The following is a 25,472-nucleotide window of genomic DNA, read 5'->3' on the forward strand; positions in this document are numbered from 1 at the left end:
CCCTCAATGGTCTGGTCACGTACGCAACATGGTGCAGCAACACCATGTGGAACACAGGGTTGAGCATCTCCGCTTTTTCTTCTTAGACTTATTTTGCCCCTTCTCCTGTCTGTGTTACTAACATGCTTTGGAAACAAACTAACATCATTCATGGAATGTGCCATTCTACTAACCACTATGGGTTTTTGCCGTTTAACAATGTACTAACAGTATTGACCATCATATATTATTTGAGTAACAATCGTTATTCTGTTCACAGTTTTTAATTTCCTTTCTCCCCCCTTTTCCACAAAGCACTCAGGCATTGGACACGCTATGGTAAACAAACTACATTGTTCGGTAGATATCATTCTAATTGTTTCTTAGTTTGGGTATGCCGTGTGTTTCTTTTCTTTCTTTTTTTACTGTAGACGTCATTTACAAAAACAGGGAAATTGCGGTTGGTACTCTTCTGCTTACTTTTTGAATCCTTTTTTAAGTTATTTCTTCATTCATTGGTTTTACCCTCTTTTTCACTTGTTTCCTGTCCAATTCTGTTTGGTCCACCCTTTCAGGAGCATCATTTCGAGCCTTTTGCATCAAGCTGTGGTTAATCATGAGAACCCGTTGCTGCCTGGCTGGCGTGATGCTCTTTGGCTCAGCCAGTTGTGTGTTTGCCTGGCATGCACTTGGACTGCGTGTTGGCTCACTCACATGATTGTCGAGCTGTGTTTGTCTTTGGTGCTCTTCTGGTGCTTTCTTAACTATTTTTGTGGTTTTGCAGTGTCCATACATTTCTGCATGCATCTGACGCCTCAGCAAGTGTCTACATACTGATTCCACATCCAAATCAAACATTGGGAACTTTTTCTTTTTGTATGCATATCAGCAAAAAGAAAAGACAAAGGCATGCATGTGTATTTTCCTCAAATGTTTGCGCACTAAAAGTTGTGCTTCTCATCGCATGTTCTCATTCACTAACCCAGCAGCACGTTCTGATTTCTTTTTTTAGAACTGCTGATTGTACTAATGCAGAATTTAATGGAACTAACCTGGTGAACATTCTACTAACACCATTTTTGTGTCTGCTAAACTACTTTTAAGTTGCATCAGGGGCAATACTAACACTGTAGTCTGGCCAGTTCACTAACCCTCCAACTAAAATAGCATTCCTTTGGGGGCAACTAATCAAACTGGACAAAATAAAAATATAAAAAAAGGAAAAAAGACAATTAAAAACAGACATGAAAATGGGTTTCAGAAAAAAAGAACATATAGGGAGATCTGTCACAGACAGGAGGAAGGATACTAATAGCATCCCGGTATATAGGCTGTCTGAGTGTAGCGTGTCCTTTCCTTGTGCTTTGTTGTCTAGGTAACAATATCAGTGGATGGGATCCTGACCACCACAGGATATACACAGGAGGACTACACCATGCTCGGCTCTGATGACTTCTTCTATGTCGGAGGGAGTCCTAGCACAGCTGACTTGCCTGGCTCTCCAGTGAGCAACAACTTCATGGGCTGCCTGAAGGAGGTAAACACCAGCCCTCTGAGCGCTCAGTGGACTCAACATGAGTTGTTTCACCTTCGGACTCCCGCACGCCACCCACACACTGACCCTGTCTCATCCTTCACACTTTTCTAAAGTTAGTTTTCCTGGCATTCTCCCACACAAACTTGGTTTCAGTTAATGCAGTCACACATGCTCAGCCAGGGGTAAACTCCTCTCAGCTACCCCCCCAATCATGGAGCTCCGTCAGATGAGCTTCAGAGTGCAGGGGTGATCCTGAAATCCTGCAGCTGAATTTTCATGAGCCCGCTGGTGCTCTTAAAAACCCTTTTCCTCCGCTGGGTGTATTCATGGCCATACTGATGGTTCTCAGAGCACTTAGCCAGTGACTCATGCTGCTATTTTCACCGTCTTTATTTCTGTTTACAGGAATTAAATGCCAGTGTGTCCAAACATTCATTTGGGGATACGCAGTACAGTAACAGACAGATATAATCGGTGTACTGTCATAGGTGGTAGAAATGTACTTGACTGTTTGACATATTAGGGCTATGAGATCAGTTTGTATTTGGGCTATGCCACGCTGGGTACAGCCAGTATTTTGTCCCTCTGAGATGACGTGACAATTCTACAATTCTCCAATTCTCCAGTTTCATTTAGCAGACACTTTTGTCCAAAGCGACGTACAACACAAGCAAGAATTTAGACTTAATTAAGGAAAAGTCCATAGGAAGCGCAAAAGTGCTTCACTTGTGATTTGGTCACAGGTACTGCCATCTAGTGGCAGAAGAAGTGTCGCCCCCCCTCCCCCTTTTTTTATTTTTTTTAATATATAACAGACATACAACATCACACAACCCAGTTGGTGCTACATAGTCACTAAGTGCTGGGTCTTGGACCCTCTGACTGATTCTACCACAAAGAGGAGCAGAGTCAGGTTCAGTGCCTCTGTGCTCTCTGAACAATTGAGTCTTCAATTGACTCTTAAAAGTAGAAAGGGACTCAGCAGAACGCACAGAGTTCGGGAGTTGGTTCCACCATTTGGGAACAACAGAAGAGAAGAGTCTGGCTAGAGATTTGGAGCAGCGCTGGGCTGGAAGCACCAGGCGTCTTTGGCAGACGTGACGCAGGTCATTTCCCCACTACAAGTTTCATGATTCATTCATTTTACTTTCAGCTGTACAGCAGTATTTTGAATTTGCTAGTTAATGGGAATTCTGACCCGCAGCATTCATGTCAGAAGAAACCAGGGAGACACAAAGATGTGCAGCAGAAAACCCCCAAAGCCAAATGATCCATTCTTAATCTTTGACCTTTGAGAGCTCCTCCCCATCTTCCCTTAATTTCTGTCCTTGTTTCTCTTTGGGTCGTCTCCTGCTCCTTTGGTGTGCGACAGTTTTCCTCTCTCTCAAGTGCAGACTTCCTTCCTGTGAGGCAGTGCTGCTCAATCACCAACACGTCCACATGCCGTGTCCTGCTCAATAGAGATCTGCTTGTTACGCTTGTCCTCAGCTCTGTTGATGTGGTGACAAAGGGAACAGCAGCGTGGTCACCCATGATCTGGTGGAGCTGCTCCGTCCATTATGCATGAAGTCTTCATAACTTCCACGAAGGAGGTTATGTGATCCCGGGTGTTTGTCAGCAGCTCATGGATGGATTGAGATGAAATGTGGTTGGAGTATTTTACAAGGAACAAGTGATGAACGTGTGGAGGTGACCTGGATCAGATTGTAGATCCTGAATCCTGAAGACTTTTCTAGCTCTTTGGTAGGATTTAGCTGTTAGCTTTATTACTCTGGACATGGGGATGAATCTCCATCCAGTTCCTTGAGTCCGTGTGGAATGGTTGAACGTTTCAGCTTCGTCGGCATCGCTAGTTCTCTGTCTGCCAGGTAGGACATAGACAGTCTCAGGTCAGACTCCACGGCAGCTGCCATGAGCAACGATTGATGACTTGCTCCCAAGTGCTTGATGCAACACCCGTGTGCAGCTTCTGGACCTAGTTGTCATAGTAACTTGTTGGTCGTGATGGTGACACAAATGGTGATGGAGCTGCGTGATAAATTAGTGAGCTGTGTCTGATGCACCTTCCAGTTTACACAACAAGCAGGCTTGCTTCATCATCATCATCCATTTTGTCTCCTTTGCACGGGCGTACATTGGATTTTGTCTTGGTGGGGGCATCAACGCGATCCACTGGGCACCTGCAAGCTGATAGATTTTGCATTTGTAACCACAATTTGCCCTCATGGAGAGCTGATAGAACGAGCACGTGATCATGTAGCGTCCAGCTGCAGCCCTGGAGCAGAGGCCGCTGGCGTGATGGAAGTGGATGTTTTCCCCAAACTTTATTTAAAGAATTAAAGATTCAAAGTGAGTGGATAATATCGATAAAGGGAGGAGCTCATACTCAGACAGACGTGAAGTAGAGAACTTCTTTTTGTAAATAAGAACTTATGATGCCATTTAAAAAAATGTAGTTACATTAAAATAAAATAATGTCTCACATGGTTTTCAATGACTTAAGTAAAATAAATAACTAAAGAAAAACTTCAAAACAGTGGCAAATATAGTAGGATATTTATTGTTCAGCTTTGTACTATACACATAAATGTATTTAGTATTTGTATGACATCAAATGGTATTGTATACACTAAATTTACTCAGTGTATATACAGTAGTTGTGTGGGTATGAATTATAATGTCACAAAACAATGTAACCACCTTCAAATCATTTTTTGACTTTCAATACTTCCCATTAAGAAAAGCAAACAAAGAATAACAGCAAAGGTTCAACGTGTGCTGTTGCAAGTATTTCAGTCAAAAGTTCACTTGATGATGCAGGCTCATTTTCTGCATCACCACAGCAGATACATCCCATAGTTGAGAAAAATACCTTAAAAAGAAAGAGAAAAAAATAAGTTTAGCTATCAGTGTTGTGGAAGTACATATACAGTATACATGCATATTACACTTGTTTTTGTATGCTGGAAGTGGAGGTGGTGGGTTACAAATACTCACGTTCCTGATATTAAAACATTTTTGGGTACTTGTTCTTTTGTATTTGCAAACCAAAGTAGCTTGAGTAATATTTCAGCAATATGGAGTACTTTTACTGGTATCGATTTTGAGTGCGTCCACCACAGGTGCATACCTACGCAGGTCACTTTCTGATCCATTGTGAAGGCTGTTTGAGACTGGAGGACAGGTGAGCAAGGAGACAAGTCCAGCTCACAGTCCAAAAGAAACTATTAACTATTGCAATACACAGATACTTAATTGTAGATAAAAATGTGCTCAATCCATCCTCTTCATCTGCTTCATCAGCACTCATTTTTTTTCAAATTCAAAAAAAGAGACAATTCAGAATTATGAATAAAATTTCTACAGCAGCTGAAATTGTTTACAAAAGCAAAATGTCCATATGAAGTCAGTCTCACAGCAAGAAATGGAAAAGTTAAAATAATTAATTTTCCTGACATGAAAATATTGAATAACATGATGAGAAGTTTGTTTTTTGCTCAGGGCGGCCCGGTGGAGCAGTGGTCCTCACTGTGGCCCCCAGCAAGAAGGTTGTGGGTGGAGCCCCGGCTGCAGCACGGGGTCTTTCTGGGTGAGTCTCCATGTTCTCCCTGTTCCTGCTGGGTTCTCTCTGGTACTCCAGCTTCCTCCACAGTCCAAAGACATCAAGAGGGGACCAGGTTAATCCAGACTCTAAATTGACCGTAGGCGTGGCTGGGAGAGCCAATGGTTGTCTGTCTCTATGTGTTGGCCCTGCCATGGACAGGTGACCTGGACTGAAAAGTTAACTTCATTCCACAACTAATGTGACTCGGTGTGGACAAACACATTTTTAGGGTATTAGAATTAATCTTGGCAGACGTAGACAATAACATGCATATTTTAGATGTTGGACACACAAAAAAGCATCCACTTCTGTCACGCCAGGGGCGTGTGCTCCAGGGGCGTGTGCTCCAGGGGCGTGTGCTCCAGGGGGCGTGTGCTCAGGGGGGTCTGATCCAGGGGGTGTCTGCTCCAGGGGGCGTGTGCTCCAGGGGGCGTGTGCTCCAGGGGGGTCAGCTCCAGGGGGCGTGTGCTCCAGGGGGCGTGTGCTCCAAGGGGTGTCTGCTCCAGGGGGCGTGTGCTCCAGGGGGGTCTGCTCCAGGGGGCGTGTGCTCCAGGGGTGTCTGCTCCAGGGGTGTGTGCTCCAGGGGGCGTCTGCTCCAGGGGGGTCTGCTCCAGGGGGCGTCTGCTTTAGGGGCGCAGCTGGACAGATTTGGATCGATCATGAAAAAACCCTGTTCAGGGACAGAGATCAGGTTTGTGGTCTCTTGAACAAAGAATGGAAACATGAAGGTGTATTTGATGTTTTGGTTGAGATGGGAGGTTCATGGGTTTATTAAACCATGACTCCTGAAGCTGCCGACTGTAACAGTCTGGATGCTTCAGATCAAATGGATCATCATGAGCTCATGAGCCAATCACAGTGGGACGTTCATGGTGAACATCAACCTGAGAGGCTGCGTGAGTGAGAGGGGAGGAGGGGGAGGAGACTCGTAGAATGCCATTGCCAACGCTAACAAGTAGAGCTCATCAATACTCCATGAAGGACAGTTACTGTACACGTGAACTCTGACCTCTGTTAAAGAGGTCACGCAGGTTGTTGCTCTGCGCTGCTGCCTGTGTGTGTGCTGATGGTGAGGCTCCGCCTCCCTCCATGAGATTGATGTCTTGGAGTGCTTGTCTGGGATCAGCTGATTGTCTTCTTTGTGGTCTTATCACTTCAGCCTTGGGGGTGAAATCTGATTGTAGATCAGTTTTTGGTATTCAAGGTACCTGATGTGAAAGGAGTGGACCAGACACTGACGGACAGCAGTAATATTAGTGGGGACGAAGCAGTACTGGCTGGATACTGTGGGACACGCCTCCCCATCGCCACGACCGGTCGTATGCACTTGCTTCCTTGCTTTCTGTCTTGAGGAAGCAAATTCTTCCAATTACCCCTTAAATTTCTGTGTTTCTCTTCCTTGTTGAAAAAGCACAAAGAGCTGAATCAAATAAAGACGTCCTGTTCTGTTCGCATGGCAGCGAAACACATTGGTATCCAGTCAGTGACAACGCCGTGAGAAGAATCTAAGCCAGCTCTTACATAAGTGTGATGCTCTGCTGTGAGTTCCATCTACCTCTACACTTAAGCCCAGTAGATCTGGCTTGCTGATAAACATAATTCTCCATGCAAACGCACTCCCATCGGAGGTGTCCTCATTTTCAGGTGAACGCTTACATTGACAGCAAATAAAGGACATGGACTCAGACTAATCTGATTTTGCTCATTTCAAGTACTTTATATACGGTGAAAATGTTTGTTATACACATGCAAGCTTTAACCCTTATGTGGATATCGGTCACTGGATAACCATATTCAACAGTCAGCTAGTGGTGTGTAAGCGATTGCTGTTTTATATTAGCATCATCTGGCTGCACTCTGAGACTCCTGTTACACACTGGGCTGGATACGCGAGCCAGAATATCAGTTTCATTCATTCTCTGACACGTGATATCTGAAAAAGCCCCTGATGTTGAATGACAAGCCTTTTACAGGAGTTTCTCACATGGAAGAGGGATGCGGCTGAAAAGAGGCCATCCTTGTTGCTCCAGCTGCTGTTACACCACATACCCTCCATTATGCTGATTGGGTAATGCTGAGGTTGTGGCTCGGCTCATTTTTTTAAGACTTACCAATTACAGCAGCACTCCTGTCTGAGTTCTACAAAGTGGTTCCAAAGATGTCTTGGTGATTTACTTCATGAGAAGCCCATTAAAATGTCTTATCCTGCAAATCAAGCTACAAAATTGAAGATTGATTAAAGGAACATACCAATTTTGTGGGTTATACACTTCTTATTCTGCATTTGTAGAGTCAAACAACCAGATAGAGACCCTTTATGAGGGCTGACTGCCACTCAGCTTAGCTACAGTGCTAGCAGTAGATCGTCTGAAGAAAGATGTCTCATTGGTTGGCATTTGCTGATACATACCTGGGAAAACCTGGACCGCCTCAGACTCTCATCACATCCTCCTCTCTCAGCTCCCAAAGCCTGCAGTTTTTCCTCTGTGTGTTATCTGGTCCCGATCAGGCTTAGGTAGGGTGGCCATTCGCGCAACATCAAGAAGGACACTTAAAAACAAGACACCAAAAAAAAAAAAAAAGGTAAGTCACCACTATATTGTTACTGAGAGCGTGCTGGTGGTGTATGACAGCAAAGACAGCGTGATGAGTTGCGTCCTCATGTTGCCAGATTAGACAGTTGTCTGTGTGTCGTGTGCTTTGCCTGGGTAGTTGCAGGGGATCTCCGATGTTCAGCAGCTGCGCATGAATCCGTTCAGTTCACTGTTGACTAAAAACGTGTGCATTCAGCAGATGGTGCTCTTGTAGCACAGTCATGGACAAACATGCATCACTGAGCTTCAACAGGACTCTATCTGAAACCCGACAGATGGTCAGGTTCAGGATGTTGGTTTGTCCACTGGTAACCCTCCTCATCCTCACTGAAAAAGTTGTCTCTAGTCAGGAACTTTTGGTTCTGTTGACCAAAGCTTCAGTGCGTCAGTCAACAGCCTCTTTGATGAGAGGTGAAACTTCTTCAAGCAAACTGAAACGGTCCAGTTGACTACGACACACAACTGAGGAGGAACCAGGACCTGGACGATGGAGAACCTTCACTGACATGTTGACCAAAGCTCCAATGGTACTTTTGAGGAGTTGCTCAACTCACCGTAGCACAATCATTGTTCAAGGTGTCTATCTGACTCTAAATAACATCTCGTCATTTTCAGCAGTTCTTTCCACCATGAATGTTGAACAAACCCTCATTCTATTTCAAACGCTGTTGTGTTGTCATGCAGCTAAGCTAACTGTCTGGTGGGTCTCTGCCCGCTTCTCTGGCTCTAAAAATGCTGAGTCACATCTCCCAAAGATCTGCTGTGTTCCTTCATGCACAAATGAAAGGTGTTTCCAATGGGAGAAAGGCCCCCGCATGTGATCTTGTGATATCAAGCAGTTGTTCCAGTCAAGCAGACTGATGCAGAATCTCATCTGTTTTAGGTCATGTGAGACAGTGGGAATCGGAAGCTTTTTAATTTCCATATGTTTTATATTTAATTTAGTATTGTATGATTTATCCTGCTTGGATGTGATATGTGCATGCTCACGCATTCTTCTTTAATTTGCTGTCTAGAGGCCGATCCATCATCTGCCCACATCTATTATAATCACAGGCTGCAACAGGGGGCTTAATCAGCATTTTATTCCACACCTGCAGTCAAGGCAGCAGCTCAGATTTATCACTCTCCATCTCACTCCTCACATCCAGTCCCCGGAGGCGATGCCTGATGGAATCTTTTTCTTCAGTCATTATCACCACTGCTTTGTACATTTAGCTTGTCTTTTGCTTTTGTTGACACAAAAGCTGGAAGTCAGAATGAATTCAGCCATTTATGCGTTCTTTAGCCAGAGAACAGAAGCTTCTTCTGCGGAGGTGAGAGCAGAGTGACGTCAGATTTGATGCGTGTAACACAGCAGCGGCGTGATTGAGCTGTGGATCTTTCGAATGGACACAGTTCCATCCTTGATGAGCTTGAAGTGGTTCATTTTACTCACTTTTCTTTTCAGTTTTTTGGTCAATTGAACAATTGAATTGGATTATTTCAAATTGAAATTACATTTTACATTGTAGTAAATAACACCGTCCATCCATCATCCATTTTCTTCTGGGTGGTCCTGCCAGCATTGTCGTGTGGTCGTCATCAGTCCATTCAAAGGCTGTTCTAACGACTACAGGACGCCTCAGATGGGGCCAAAAGTTCACCATGACCAGAACCATGATTCTTTGCTTCACTTTCTGTGAGCTCAGGTCAATAAACAGCAGCCTGATAGTTGGGCTCTTACATTCCTCACTCAGGGACACCACAGCAGTGGGGAGACAGAGGTAATTATTCACATTTTTACCACACCAGTTAACCCAGTAGCACGATGATACACAAGCTGAGTGTATTTCAACGTCGTGGTTACACACTCACACATCCCTGTCCTCTTTCATCAGTCAAACACACACATCAGCTGTACACTTCTGGATGTCATGCTGACTGGAGAATGGACTGTGTCTTTGTGTTCAGGTTGTGTACAAGAACAACGATGTGAGGCTGGAGCTGTCCAGGCTGGCCAAGCAGGGTGATCCTAAGATGAAGATTCATGGTACTGTGGCCTTCAAGTGTGAGACTGTGGCCACACTGGACCCCATCACATTTGAGACACCAGAGTCTTATATCATCCTCAACAAGTGGAATGCAAAGAAGACAGGCTCTATCTCCTTTGACTTCCGCACCACTGAGCCCAACGGCCTCCTCCTCTTCAGCCATGGCAAGCCCAAGCAGCAGCCGAAGGACTCCAAGAGTCCTCAGACTTTCAAGGTGGACTTCTTCGCCATTGAGATGCTGGATGGACACCTGTACCTGCTGCTTGACATGGGGTCAGGGACCACAAAGACTAAGGCAGTCAACAAGAAGGTCAATGATGGCGAGTGGTACCATGTGGACTTCCAGCGCGATGGCAGATCAGGTCAGTCCTGAGCTTCTGTTAGTGTGGTGGGCCAGTTACTCAAATCTATGTACTTCTACTTGACAGCAATACATGATTGTTAGAATGTGAATGTATTACTGCACTACATTCTCCCAAATAACCACAAAAGTGAAACTGTCTTGAGACACGATAAGAAATTGAACCTAAACTAAATAGCAATGCATTGCTTTGTCACTCTATGCTGGTTCAAGCCTTTTAATCTTCTCAGGTAGTAGTAGTACGAAGTAGTACAACCCATACCTTCCTATGTGCCATACATCCCTGATGATGCTGGTCATGTTTGTGGTCTCTCTGCTCTGGGTGCACCTGGCCCTGTGAGCCAAGCCTTTGCGTTGTTTTGCTGAAAGGTGGATACAACCCTCGACCCAGCATCCGCTCGGTTCCTGGAGCTGCAGACTAGATTAAGGGTTTCATCACAGCCCAAAGTGATGGTGGGCTGAAGTCCTAACTAGCGCTCCAGAGTTCAGGTGAGCTGTGGGGTCGCTGCTCTTCTAGGTCCAAGCTTCACTCGATTTAATGATAGAATTGTGGATGTTTTTGCAAAAGCCATCCATGCAGTAACGCCGCTGTGAGTGACGGGGGGGCGGGGTACTTTTCACATTCATTAGATCACTTTTGTTCCAGTTGTTAACACACACACACAGACACACACACACACACACACACACACACACACACACACACACACACACATGCTATTGGACATCTTTCCTTCGTAGATGAGCTCCCTCTTCTCACTGTTCTCTCTGTCTACCCTGCCTACGTTTCCATAGAAACAGGAGGAGGTCTCTCCCAGGACTGAGACAGTTACTGCACAGTGCTGAGCTGAGCGCTGCTCTAATGACATTTAAGAATAACTTTTTTCCTTTCATCAACTCGGAGGCATCAGTGCTCACACACTGGACATAAAACGTCTCTTGGATATGACAACTTCCCAAAACAGCTGGAAACATCTTGAAGATACTGGCTCTTTATGGTCTTTGTCCACTGTTGAAAACAAGTAAATTGGACAAGTTAAGGGTTTTTCACAAACACTCTCAAAAATAAGGGTACCTTTGTGTACCTACAGGTTACAGGCACAATAATATGGCATGAGTGTTAGAGATGCAACTGTATCATCAGTTTCACTCGTCTCCATACCGTCGTGGTCATGTGACATTTCAAACTACAAGTGTTCAGGTCAAGAAGTGATGAAGTTTAGTGGAACTTCAGTTACCATCAGCCCTCGTTGTCCATCATCCTTACTCATCTGAACTGACAGCTGCTGTTGGGGGGGGGGGGGGGTTGCAGTGATGCAGCTTAGTGCCGGGCACCACCTGCCATAAAAGGAAAAGAAGAAGAAGATGGACACTACAATTGCCAAGGGAGACCAGCAGGACAAAGTTTTCTATTCTACAGACGCTCCAGCGAGTCTTAGTCTGATGTGTGGAAGCATCTTGGTCCCCGTGTCAAAAAGTGAGAGAGGAGCAAAGGTGACGGACAGGTGAAAAACGACATGCAGACACTGTTAGGCGGAGGTGACACAGTGGGGAATACCGGTAACACCGTCAGCCTGAATAAAGGCTGTGAACAAGCTGGCGTCAAAGTGTAGAATCCTGGGTGGTTCTGTTAGTTCACCTGGTGCCATTATTTTATTCTATAAAAAATGTTAAGGTTAAATTGTGGTTTAACCTAAAACAAGCTATGGCACTTTTTGTAATGTCCAGTGTCATAATGTTGATTATTAATTACCTAATAAGTACTATTTATTTGTCATTTGTATTTTTTTTCTATCATAATAAATAGTGTACCATGGATTTGTTCCCATGGTGCCCATGCCAAGGTACCCATATCATGGTGCCATTACACAGGTACCCATACCATGGTACCCTTATCATGGTGCCATTGCCAAGGTACCTATATTATGGTACCCTTATCAGGGTACCCTTACCATGGTACCCATACCAAGGAACCCATATCATGGTGCCATTACACAGGTACCCATATTACCATACCATGGTACACTGATTATGGTACCCATACCATGGTACCCTGATCACGGTACCCGTACCATGGTACCCTGATCACGGTACCCGTACCATGGTACCCTGATCACGGTACCCGTACCATGGTACCCTGATCACGGTACCCATACCATGGTACCCTGATCACGGTACCCGTACCATGATGCAGTACATGACATTTTTGACATTGTTGCATTCCCTGTGTCAGCTGATATTTGAACCTTTTAAAACCCATCTGTGCAGAATCTCTTTTTTTTTTTGCTCATCAATGATGATGGGCAAATATCCATGGATAGAAGATTCCTGGACTTTCCTAAATGTTTCAGAAATGAAAGTTTTACTTTTCCAAGTACTAAAAAGAAGTAATGTCTGTCCGTGTGTCTGAGTCCACTCATGTCACCATTCCTCATGTCACGCCGTAGAGAAGTAACCTGTGCAGAGATGGATTTGGCTCTATGCCCCTGAATGACCCGGCTCAGGACGAGTAGCAATACATTTGTAAACCAAATCAAAAATATTGGCAAAAAAATGCAATTTACTGTAATTACGCTACTGTTGCTCTGGGATACCTGAAAGACAGCCGTGTACTGTCTCTATGGTCCAACGGTGCACCTTGGACCTTTACTGTACTTTTGAAGTAATTGCTTTCACACTTTTATTTCTTTATTTTTTACAAAGATTGATCCTGCACATTGCTGCTGGTGTTGAGAAGAGTTTATTGACAAGATCTTCAAAAGGCTTCAGTCTGCAGTTACGCTCCGCGCCGCTTGAATATCTTCCATTGAAAGGGATCATGTCATCACATCCCTCTGTGGCGAGAGACCATGTGGGTGAAGGTGTCCAGGTCCTACACAAGGATGTACAGCAATGCTGTCACACACCACAGTGCACTTTTTGTAATATTTAATAGGTTCAAAGCAGTTTAAAATTGTAATAAAATAATTCACAAGTCCCCTGAGGGTGTGAGTCACCCAACATACGGAACCTCAGATGTTCTATTAATACACAACACCAAACACGTCACTCAGGACACAACAGAACAGCCAGACATAATTATCCTCCGTGTGCAACCCTTCCGCTGCAGCCATGACAGTAGTGGATAATGGTCCATGGCCTATTTAGTGGAGCAAGCTCTTCCTGCAGGAAGCAAGCCTGTAAATGGACTCCTGCTTTCAGGCAGCGTCTTCTAACCTCGATACATTAGAGACGCTGAGAGACACTCGGCTTTTAAGTGAAGCTTTCTGGGCTGGGAGCACCACGACCCACTCACCACCGACGTTACCAGGACATTGCTGTGCAGGAGCCCCACTTCCTGCCACGACCACTACCACAAACATACGTGCGCGCTCACACACACACACACACACACACACACACACGCACACACACAAGCATCTCTTTCTCTCCAAGAGCCAATCACATAGAATGATTCGGCCATATAGTCCTCACTGGATTGCAGTCATCCCCTGTCTAACATCATTTGGGAATGTGTGAGGAGGGTTCGGGGTCATCATGCTGCTGACACAGAAGGTGTGAGAGAGCCCTGGGCTGCCGTCAGGTCTGATGAAGGAGAGATGGAAACGTCTCCCAAAGTTGGCTTCAGTTCTGATCTTGACTGTCATTATTCGGCCAGAGTTACTTTTCATTTTAGCTGTAATGTGCAGGAAAGATGAAAAGTAACTTAGAAGCTTTGCTCTCTTATCAGTCATCATGTCCCCTCCCTCATGTCCTTTCCAGACATCTTTATCTCCATGTTGCAATCTTGTTCTGGATCCATCTCCTCCTCTTTTATGCTCACTGGCTTAACCTACCCCCCCCCCCAACACACACACACACACACACACACACACACACACACACACACACACACACACACACACACAGATCCTTTTGGCTATAATGTAATAATGTTCCCAACACAGGCTTACTCATGTTTCCCATGCATGGTGATGGCACACCTCTCCTTGGTGCTGCAGAGTGCCCTCTGACTTGATGTAGCTTGACTGTGTTTACACGCGTCCCTCCAGGACCGAGAACCCTGGGCAGATCCCTGAAAGATGCTGACGTCCTTCTCTTGTCTCCCACCTACTTTGCTTCAGAAAGTCGTGACTGCTGTCGTTGAAAACATCCCTCAAGTATTGATGGTTGTGATGCAGACCCATTAGCTGATAATTCACAAAGTAAAGGTACTGTAGGTCATACCACCTTCCTAGTGCAGAGATCTGACAGTAACTGCAGGTCCTTCCATCACAAATCACACTGACAACACTAATGCTCATTCTTCAGCTAAGCACCTGCTCTACTCTGAGGAAAGTTTCCTCACTAATGAGTTTGATGTAGTGAGCTCATTAGCTATAACCTAAAGGGAGCTGTTCTGGCTGCGTGACGGGTGGCCCGTGCCAAGTGTGCATAGCTTGGAAGTCACAACAGATGTGGCTGGTGAGAGCAGGGCCGGTGGGTGGTGCACAGGAAAGAGCTGGAACAGATGCCTGGGGCCAAGACCCGCAGACAGGAGCGGAAACATGTGCACCAGGTCCTTAGCTGCACTTTTAGCAGGAAGACATGCTCACCTTGACTATTATTATCATCGTAGAGCCACAATGTGTATGTGGCCACAGCTCGAATTCTTCACCTGAAGCTGATTTGACCCAACCTGCTCAGACTGGATTGGGATTCTGTAGGTTCTGGCTCCGCTGGAATGAGTTTATACAGCCTGTTTGTCAGCTTGTGTGTTTCAACTGTCACGGTCAGACTCAGAGTGTGACTTGATGTTTTAGGCTTGATGAAAGCACTGCTCATGGCAGCCTCTCCTCACACTCAGATTTTAAAAATCAAACCAATAAAAAAAATGCACATTATCAAGTGTGGTTCGTATACTCATGCATGCAAACATAGCTGTAATGAAATGTGAAAGGCCCCATTGCTTGTCTTTATTGTCTAATGTGTCCCTGAAGGACGCTGAGCAGCCCTGCTGAAAATTCATATGTGGCCCAGGGCTTGTTTCCCAGCATAAACAGTTTGCAGAGAAAAGTAACTTAGAAGCTTTGCTCATATTCTACAGAACCTACAAGAAGTTGGGACGCTGCCATTCAGCCCTGAGCAATCAGCTAATAGCTCCTCATATCTTCCATGGCATGCATCTGCTCCTCAAAATGCAAATTATTATTTTATGGCAATTTTATTTTCAAGCATCCTTAGCCTATTTCGCTGCCACTCTCTCCAGGCAGAGGCCCGTTCAGATCCTCAAAAGCATGCTATATAGATTAGTGGGTGAGGACTGGGGCAGTGAAGGCAGCGGCCATTAATTAAAGATCCACAATGGCTCTGGCACTGAGAGTAACAGATCCATATACAAATTAATCACCCGGTCTGAGCCCCAGGAAGGCCTTCCTCTCTAAAGCTTTACAGTCCAGTCATGTCCGCTGTTGTTTACTGTGCTCCAGATCGAGAATTAAACCTGAATGAGAGCGATAAATCATGGTGGAGAAACACACAAACTCTCATTGCAGGTTTATGTGTTGGCAAGGCAAACAGCAGGAGAGAGCCAAAAAAACAGCCTGCAGTCTGTTAATCAAGTTCAAAAAGATGGCTACAATGTTTTTTTGTTTGGTGGGTTGAAATGATAGAGGGGGCACCAACTCTTATTCTCCTCTCCTTCCTTTTTTATGGCCACTGCTTAATAGATAAAGGAGATTTATTATGGGAAACCCAAGGAAAATGGAGAGGATGCTCTCAGGGATCCCAGATTAGGCCTCTAATAGACCAGCGGTCCTGTGATTCATGTGTCTTATCAACCATCATCAGTCATTCTAAATGAAGGAAATCATGACCCTGTCCAGATGGATAACACTAATTACAGTCACTTCTTCATCAGACCATTTTCAGAGGGGATCGTGCTGCTGCAGGCTTGATGACACCGTCCCCCCATCAGATGGGCACCTTCACAGAACAAAGACCTGATCCTGTTGTGTCTTGTTTTTAGGTACCATCTCTATCAACACCCTCCGAACTGCCTATACAGCCCCGGGGGAAAGTGAGATCTTGGACTTGGATGATAATCTTTACCTGGGGGGTCTGCCAGAGAACAAAATGGGCCTGGTATTCCCCACTGAGGTGTGGACGGCGCTGCTCAACTACGGCTACGTGGGCTGCATCCGGGATCTGTTCATTGATGGACAGAGTGAGGATGTCAGGCGCCTGGCTGAGGTCCAGAGGGCTGCAGGGGTCAAGCCCTCGTGCTCTAAGGAGCCCCCCAAGCAGTGCTTGAGCAACCCCTGCCAGAACAATGGCGTCTGCCGAGAAGGCTGGAACCGCTACGTATGTGACTGCTCTGGAACTGGATACCTGGGCCGCTCCTGTGAACGAGGTAGGGACGAATAGAGATCAGAATATGAACTGAAACCAAAGGCAACCAAACAAGAATGGTGGTAGACCATCTGAGAGTGAGTATTCGTCTGGTGTGACAGACACTTAGAGACTAGTTCAGGAAGAAAAGCACTAGATCACCAAGAGAACATAATCAAATGCATAAAAGTCAGGCTGTTGTGGCCAGCGAGTCAGTCCAAAGCAGTACATGGACTGATGCGGCGCTGGACACCTGGCCGGGAGCGGTCCGTGACTGGTGACGGGTGAACGACAAGGGATTTGTTGTCTGATGGCGTGAATAATGACAATGCAAACAATGTGTGTGTTGGGAGGAACAACTACAGACATCACCTCAGGAAAATCTCATATGCACGTTTCTGAAAATGCAGTTTGTGCATGAATTTGTCATGACGTGAAATGTAAATGAGGTCGTGCAACGAGCAGAAAATATATTTCATGTGTGTCACAGGAAGAGAAATAGGGAGACACTGAACCTGCTGTGGGTCGCTCTGCAGCGCTCTGATTTTCCACATGTGCACTTTTATTCTGGCTAATGAGTTGACAGGAATCTGGGCTCGGTACACGAGGGAGGTGGAGTGGGCACAGGATACGGATCCTTTCACTTCAGCAAGATAATTACTTATCTAGAGAGCATTCTTGGATTCAAAAAGATATAATCCATCCTAGTTCCATTTGAAAACACGCAGCTGTGCATTTGAAACGTCTTCACAGGAAGTGCAGCATATGGGTGTGAGACACAATGACCCCTTCTCCTCTGTGAGCATCTTCGGTATCTTGGCTCTGGTGTTGGCGGCTGGCGCCGGTGCTACGGATGACGGCCTGGCCTGCTGCCAGCTGTTTTGATTGCTCCAGATTGCCACTATGCTGGGAGGATGAAGCAGGCACCAGCAGGCAGAGGAGCTGTCAAAAGAATTAGCCCAGCTCTCACTTATCCATGCATGGTGTACCACCCGGTGGCAAAGTACAGCTACTGCATATGGTGGAGGAGGATGATGAAGAACAGGGGGAACAAGAGGAGGAGCTTCCAGAGAGGAGCATGAAGCCACAAGCCCTGTTTTAGAGATTTTAATTAAGCAGACAAAGCAGTCTTTCCCTCACTTCCCAAAAGTCTTCCCCTTCATTGTTCCTCCAGTTGCTAATTAGCCCAAATATTAGTCTTGCGGTTTAAGGTGAAGGCAGCCTACCAGATGGTGCGCTGCAGCACATGTATGTGCTGCCTAATGAGATGTGACACATCCACATCTTTACCTGCAGATTTACCTGGAATAGAGGAAATGCTGGAGATCAGTATAGAAGTTCCTACACGTATGCTGAGTGAACACGTGTGGGCCAAACACGTCACGTTAATCACCAGCCAGTCGTCACTTGGTCTTAACGTCGCTTTTATTCACAACTTGCAGAGCAGTATATAACGTATCTCTCACGTCTCTCGCACGCACTCTCGGTCGCACACATACACACGCCACGAGCGCGCCCCCACTCCATGTGTTGCATTCACGTACATCACTACAACACACATCCATGTGGCTGTCTGGTCACCAGCGTAATTTCACAAGCTTAAGCTTTTCTTTGTTTGGGTGTGAAATGCAGTCTTGTGATGTACCTTGAGGTGTGAATCCTAAAAGTTCTGATCCGTTAAAATTGTCAGTATCAATAATACGAGCAGTTTTACCTGCTGACTGGTGCCCTTATTGAAATGTTTGATTGTATGTTTTAAGGTTGTGGTAGTTGATTATTACAGGACAGGAACAGTAACTGTAAGTTTCTCGTTGTCCTCAGATTAAAAAAAAAACAGGTTTCAATCAATCTATTTATTGATTGATTGTGTCTTTGTAGGTGTGTCAGAGTGGGGGCCTTTTCACCTGGTGGTTGGAAAATAACAGATGGTGCTCAGTCATTTAGGTGCATGGTCTGTGAATGAGCAACCAGCATCCACTGTAACCTCTGCAGGAAATAGAAACATGAAATAAACAAATAAACAAACTTAATCTTCCATCCGTCTCATGGCCGTTGAGTCAGAGTGACGGTTTCTAACCGTGTGCGGAGGAATTGTGTACGTTCTGAAACCTATAGGAGTTTTTTGTTCTTTGCCAGAAGAAGTCTGCCTTTTGATGTGGAATTTCTGAAAGAGCTCTTGCTAAGAGAATGTCATCGCATAATGAAAGGCTGACAATGAACGTGTCACTCATAAGAACCAATAGTCATTTTCCTGTAATTGTCCCTGAGGGCTGCTGTCTTGGCTCTGGCGGGGATGCAGCTGCCGCAGGCGTCAGTCCATGAGGCTTCGCTCTCGTCTTGCAGCACTAATGAAGTTGCTGCATGGTCATTGGAGGGTTGGCCAGCGGTTTTTCTCTGCACACGCTGAGCTGCTTCCCGTCTCCAGAAATCCTCTCAGCTGGCAGAATATTTTCACATATTTAATGGGGAGTGAGTTTACATCCTGGACTGTGTGCGCTAAGAGAAGGCTGCGGCGAGGAGGACACGAGCGCAAGTGAATTATTTATGATCTCTCTGAGCCATTTCTTCTTGTTTGTTATGGATGTTGAACATACATTCTCCAAACGCCTCTGGCAGATGTTTTATGGCAAATGAAAAATCTGATTTGTCCCACTGCCGAGGGGGGAGGGGGGCAACTCCCCCTTCAGGCAGGTGCAAATTAATAATAAGATTCAAACATAAAGCTTTTAATACATTTTGCTGCTGATTACACTTTCCATCCATCCCTCCATCCATCCATCCATCCATCCATCCATCCATCCATCCCTCCATCCATCCATCCATCCATCCATCCATCCATCCATCCATCCATCCATCCCTCCATCCATCCATCCATCTATCCATCCATCCATCCATCCATCCATCCCTCCATCCATCCATCCATCCATCCCTCCATCCATCCATCCATCCATCCATCCCTCCATCCATCCATCCATCCATCCATCCATCCCTCCATCCATCCATCCATCCATCCATCTGTCCTTCCATTCATCCATCCCTCCATCCATCCATCCATCCATCCATCCATCCATCCATCCCTCCATCCATCCATCCATCCATCCATCTGTCCTTCCATTCATCCATCCCTCCATCCATCCATCCATCCATCCATCTGTCCTTCCATTCATCCATCCCTCCATCCATCCATCCATCCATCTGTCCTTCCATTTATCCAACTGTCCATCTGTCTTTCCATTCATCCATCCATCCATCCATCCATCCATCCCTCCATCCATCTGTCCTTCCGTCCATCCATCTGTGCATCCATCATCCATCATTCTGTCCTTCCATTCATCCATCCATCATCCATCCATCTGTCCTTCCATTCATCCATCCATCATCCATCCATCTGTCCTTCCATTCATCCATCCATCATCCATCCATCTGTGCATCCATCATCCGTCCATCTGTCCTTCCATCCATCCATCTCTCCATTCATCCATCCATCCATCCATCTGTCCTTCCATCCATCCATACATCTGTCCATCCATCCATCTGTGCATCCATCCATCTGTGCATCCATCCATCCATCCATCTGTGCATCCATCCATCTGTGCATCCATCCATCCATCTGTCCATCCATCCATCCATCCATCCATCCATCTGTGCATCCATCCATCTGTGCATCCATCCATCCATCTGTCCATCCATCCATCTGTCCATCCATCTGTCCATCCATCCATCCATCCATCCATCTGTCCATCCATCCATCCATCCATGCATCCATCCATCTGTGCATCATCATCCATCCATCCATCTGTCCTTCCATTCATCCTTCCATCCATCTGTCCATCCATCCATCTGTGCATCCATCCATCCATCTGTCCATTCATCCATCCATCCATCCATCCATCTGTCCATCCATCCATCTGTCCATCCATCCATCCATCCATCCATCTGTCCATCCATCCATCCATCCATCCATCCATCCATCTGTGCATCCATCCATCTGTGCATCATCATCCATCCATCTGTCCTTCCATTCATCCTTCCATCCATCTGTCCATCCATCAATCTGTGCATCCATCCATCCATCTGTCCATTCATCCATCCATCCATCCATCCATCTGTCCTTCCATTCATCCATCCATCCATCCATCCATCAATCTGTGCATCCATCATCTGTCCAATGCATGGATTGTTAATTTGTATTTGCTACAAGGTTCCTCATGAGAAGATGTTGACGTGGCTCAGTGAAACATCTGGAGTAGAACAGAAGGCGTGTTGGGAACTGACTGGCTGTGTTTGTCCTAGCCACTGCAGCTCCTTGCCAGAGCTGCCGGCTTGGAACTAGACATTTTAGCAGCGGGGCCTCGTTTGTCACACACCCCTGTCATCTGCTGCACACCCCAGGAGGGCGTGGAGAAATTGGATTTGGGTGAGGAATGTGACGGAGTCGCCACGGGGGATGGATGTGACATTGGCTCTGTGTGACGAGGAAGCGATGATGAGGTGGTGTGTGTGCATTGATACCCTATCAGCCAACAACGCGCCACCTCCCTTCCCTCCGAGTCAGCTTCTATCGTCTCAGCTCTGCAAAAGCCCTAATGGCTTTGTTATTGGGTTGTGGTTTAGTTACGCTCCCGGAAATGCTGCCACAAACTCCTGCCAGCGTTAAACAATCCCGGAGTTCCTCCAGACTCGCAGTAAAAGCAGTACTCCAAAGCAGACAATCAATATTCAAGCTCCACTGACAAATACAAATCTGCCACTGTTGATATTTTTTCAATAATAAATTTCAATTTGTCAGTTGTAGATATAAAAAACCTGGATGCTTTTTCACCACAAAACCCATGTATTGTTTTAGTAGGCTGGAGTTCCTTCTTTTGATTCGTCGGTCTTAATTGATACACCATGATGTTTGCATTAGCACACCTTCCTTCTCCCCACACCTGTCACAGCATCAGTCTGGCTTTTAAGATGTAGGATGCCACCTAAAGTGGCATGCAGGAGATGTGGCAGCTGGCAGTTGTAGGGCACATTGTAATGCAACACTGGTGACAAGTGCTTACGCAAACTGGCTGCATCTTAGGTGACACACTGCGTCTGTGTTCGTGTCATTTTTGGGTCACTCAGTGAGTTTTGTATCAACCCTGGTGATCCATTTTAGAAATTTAAATACTTTAATTGTTGCATGGACCTGCTGTCTGAGAGCCACAAGTATCTCCCCGAAGCACACAAAGAAAAATCCCATTGGCTGTTAGTTGAGGGAACCCATGGAGATGCTGACTTCCTGTTGACTACAAAAATACCTCATTCCTGTCATATGTTTAGATTTATTTATTCAGGGACCATGTAAAAGGACATTCATCTCCATAAAAATGAGAGAAGTTGCCCTGACTCAAAGTATAGCTAAATAGATCATTTCCATCTGCAGTCCATGGGCAGGAAGGCATAAAACAAAAGATAAAAAACACAACTGAATACTTCAAGTTCATGTCCAAGTACGTGCTAACTTCCTGCTGTGGTAGAGAAATACCTCATCCCTTTGGCACTTTGTGTGTTTCTTTCATGAAGCTTGAAAGCCACATGGTTAAATTAGAGCCACAACATGATACGAAGCTGAAGCGACAGCCCCCTGCTCCTGACCCCTCCTCTTCCTCTTTCTCTGCAGAGGCAACCATCCTCAGCTACGATGGCAGCAAGTTTATGAAGGTCCAGCTGCCACTGGTGATGCACACTGAAGCCGAAGATGTGTCTCTGCGTTTCCGGTCCCAGCGAGCCTACGGCATCCTCATCACCACCACCTCTCGGGACTCTGCAGACACGCTGCGGCTAGAGCTGGAGAGCGGCCGCGTCCGCCTGACTGTCAATTTAGGTAACGCCTCGGTCAGACACCGACTGCAGCAGCAAAGTCATGTGTCAAATGAAACTAAATGAAGCTTGACAACTCATTCCAATGCACATAGCCACATGCACACAGCTCACACAGTACCCTGCTAGATATTCACATTTCTGAATAGAAGGAGATGGTGTGAAAACTTTCAATGGCAAGAGTCTGCGGCTCTCTGCTCACTGCCAGTGGAGCACACAGCTGCCATCGGCCAGCAGGGAATGCTCGGCACCCTCTCATCAGCTCGCCTCACACCAGCATCCGTGCGTGTGTGTGTAGTCTTCCCTGTGGACTGCTGTTTCATTTGCAAATACACTCGGTTATCACTCATGTCCTCCCGTGAAGATGAAGTGTGTTTGTGCGATCAGCACTGACCTACAAGGGCATGCAGACCTGAACTGTGGCCAGTGACTGCTCTGCTCTCATGCTGTTTGAAAATCATTCGTCACTCGAGGCGGATGCATGACAGCGCACAAGCACATGCATGCACCTTCGTCTCAACAGAAAAGACAGGGCAAAATTAAAGACATTCTTGTGTGTGAAGACAAATTTATGTATTTGATCAGGAGAATCCAATGATGCCTGTGAAAGTTTGATATCTCACAAACAGAGCAGTAGCACACAAATGATAGCCATCTATTTCTCCTTTCCACTGGCTAAGCACAAATGGGTTCCCTAAGCAGCGTCGTTTAGCGCTGCATACAAAGCAGACAGTCTGCTGTCACGCAGCAGGACGTCATCTGCTATGGAGGACGACAGCGCCACACACTGACAGGGCTGACAAGACAGATCACTGCATCTACACAAAGATGCCCTGGGATGAACACAACAGGTCACCATGTTTGCTTTTCCTTCTGAATTATCTTTGACACATTTTTGAGTCGGTTCCCAGCCATCAGCCCTTGAAGCCCGTCTCCCTCGTCCTTCCTTCAAAGAGCCGAGCGTTCCCTGTGAGGCTGGGCAAGTGTTGGTCTCTGGCTGTTTGCTACCACTTTTCTGCTGTGGTTGACAACACATGACAGGCAGGGCCAACTGGGAGGGAGGGAGGGGTCTGATCTGGGTCACCTATCTCTGCATGAGCAGAGAGGGAAGGAACCACATAAACGTGATGTGGTAGGATAATTGATGCAGCATAATATATCATTATGTAGTAGGATAATTGATGCAGTATAATATATCAATATATAATAAGCTTTATATAATACTGGGTAGTGATCGTACACCGTACTTCAGAGGATGACTTATGAATAGTAAACGGTAAATCTGAAGAGGAACGATCGCTGTTATTTAGCAGTGTTAGCATCTGAGGGGTAGAATAAAATACACCAGCAAAGTACCTACAAATACTTAATCCATCGCTGCTGGCTTTGTTTATGGAGCCCTCAGAAGAAGTCCTAGTTCAGATATGGAGCTTTTACAATATGTGACGATGAAGGTGAATGAATACAGGACTGAGCGTCCTGTACAGACAGAAGCACTCAAATGCACCAGATGTAAAGAATCTCAATCCCCCGACTGGCCCTGCCTGACCCTGACCACCGTCCGATGCTGTCATGGAGACCAAGAAATGTGTGTATAGTGTGCATATAATGTGTATGTGTAGTGGGGCTTTACAGATGAACACTGTAAAAGGGAGGGCCTCCACAGGGGTATCTAGGCAGAGGACTGGGGTGTGAACCAGAGTGTGACGCGGCTCAGGGCCTCAGACGGTGGACAGCGTCCATGTGTGTGTCCCCAGACAGGTGGACTGTGTGTTGTGATGATGTCTGCAGCTGTAACGTTGAAAGATGAATTTATCTCTCATCTATTCTTCCCCATCTAGATTGTGTCAGGATTAACTGTACCTCCAGTAAGTCACTGCTCACATTTCCTCTTCTTCTCTCTCTCTGGACACTCATGTTTGGCTCCTAGATGTTCTTCTAGATGTTCTTCTAGATGTTCTTCTAGATGTTCTTCTAGATGTTCTTCTAGATGTCAAGCAGCCTTGATTGATAGATTCTGATGAATATCTGACATCACACAAGGTCAAGAGCTTAATACAACAACAACAATAATAATGATAATAACAATAATAATGATAATATTGATAATAATAATAATAATAATGACAATAATAATTATGATAATGATAATAATAACAATAATAATACTAATAATAATGATGACAATAATAATAATGATAATAATAATGACAATAATAATAATGATAATAACAATAATAATAATGCTGATGATAATGATAATAATAATAATAATGACAATAATAATAATGATAATGACAATAATAATAATGATAATAATAATGATAATACTGATTATAATAATGATAATAATAATAATGCTGATGATAATGATAATAATAATGACAATAATGATAATGATAATAAAAATAATAATGACAATAATAATAATGATAATAATAATGATAATAACAATAATAATAATGATAATGATAATGACAATAATAATAATGATAATAATAATGATAATAACAATAATAATAATGATAATAATAATAATAATAAAAAAATAATAATAAAAATAATAATGACAACAATAATAATGATAATAATAATGATAATAACAATAATAATAATGATAATAATAATAATAATAATAATAAAAAATAATAATAATGATAATGACAATAATAATAATGAAAATAATAATAATAATAATGATAATAATAATAATAATAATAATGATAATGATAATAATAATAATAATAATGATAATAATACACAATAGATGATCAAACTCTGGACTCAGTGGTCTCCTGCTTCTCTGATCGTCATTCTCAGCTTCAGCTGACACGTCATACTATATATATAGTATATATATAGTATATATATACTATATATACTATATATACTATATATATATATATATACTATAGATACTGAATATCAGCTCAAGGTTGGCTTTGTCTGTGATGTCACAAGTCCTGGTCATAGCCCCGCCCTCACCCAGGTTTGAAGTTACACCAACGAACGAGGGCTTCATTGTAAATCAGACAACATTTCAACTAAGATGGGTGGATGGACATGGATGTTCCATCTTCCTGTATACATCGTACCGTCCGGCTACTGACTGAAGACACGCCCACATGACAGTCGTCACTGT

The 25,472-nt window shown here is 44.8% G+C and overlaps 1 protein-coding gene across 15 annotated transcripts in view; it reads left to right on the plus strand.

Moving 5' to 3' along the window:
* Positions 1-25,472, plus strand: part of LOC147248034 (neurexin-1a-like) — a 286,884-nt gene that overhangs the window by 102,506 nt on the left and 158,906 nt on the right. For 12 of the 15 annotated variants that reach the window (XR_015109327.1, XM_086179713.1, XM_086179714.1 and 9 more), the window contains 6 exons: positions 295-318; positions 1,355-1,516; positions 9,668-10,109; positions 16,116-16,499; positions 22,131-22,334; positions 24,172-24,198. Coding sequence is in view for 14 of the 15 variants with exons in the window: in XM_086179713.1 (XP_086035839.1) it covers positions 295-318; positions 1,355-1,516; positions 9,668-10,109; positions 16,116-16,499; positions 22,131-22,334; positions 24,172-24,198 (1,243 nt within the window). In the remaining variant the exon portion in view is untranslated. The remainder of the gene's footprint in view (positions 1-294; positions 319-1,354; positions 1,517-9,667; positions 10,110-16,115; positions 16,500-22,130; positions 22,335-24,171; positions 24,199-25,472) is intronic. The other 3 variants (XM_086179708.1, XM_086179715.1, XM_086179706.1) reach the window with 2 other exon arrangements.

Source organism: Aulostomus chinensis, chromosome 16 (assembly GCF_037954235.1).
Source record: "Aulostomus chinensis isolate RoL2024-O1b breed Wild chromosome 16, RoL_Achi_v1.0, whole genome shotgun sequence".
Classification (NCBI taxonomy): Eukaryota; Metazoa; Chordata; class Actinopteri; order Syngnathiformes; family Aulostomidae; genus Aulostomus; species Aulostomus chinensis.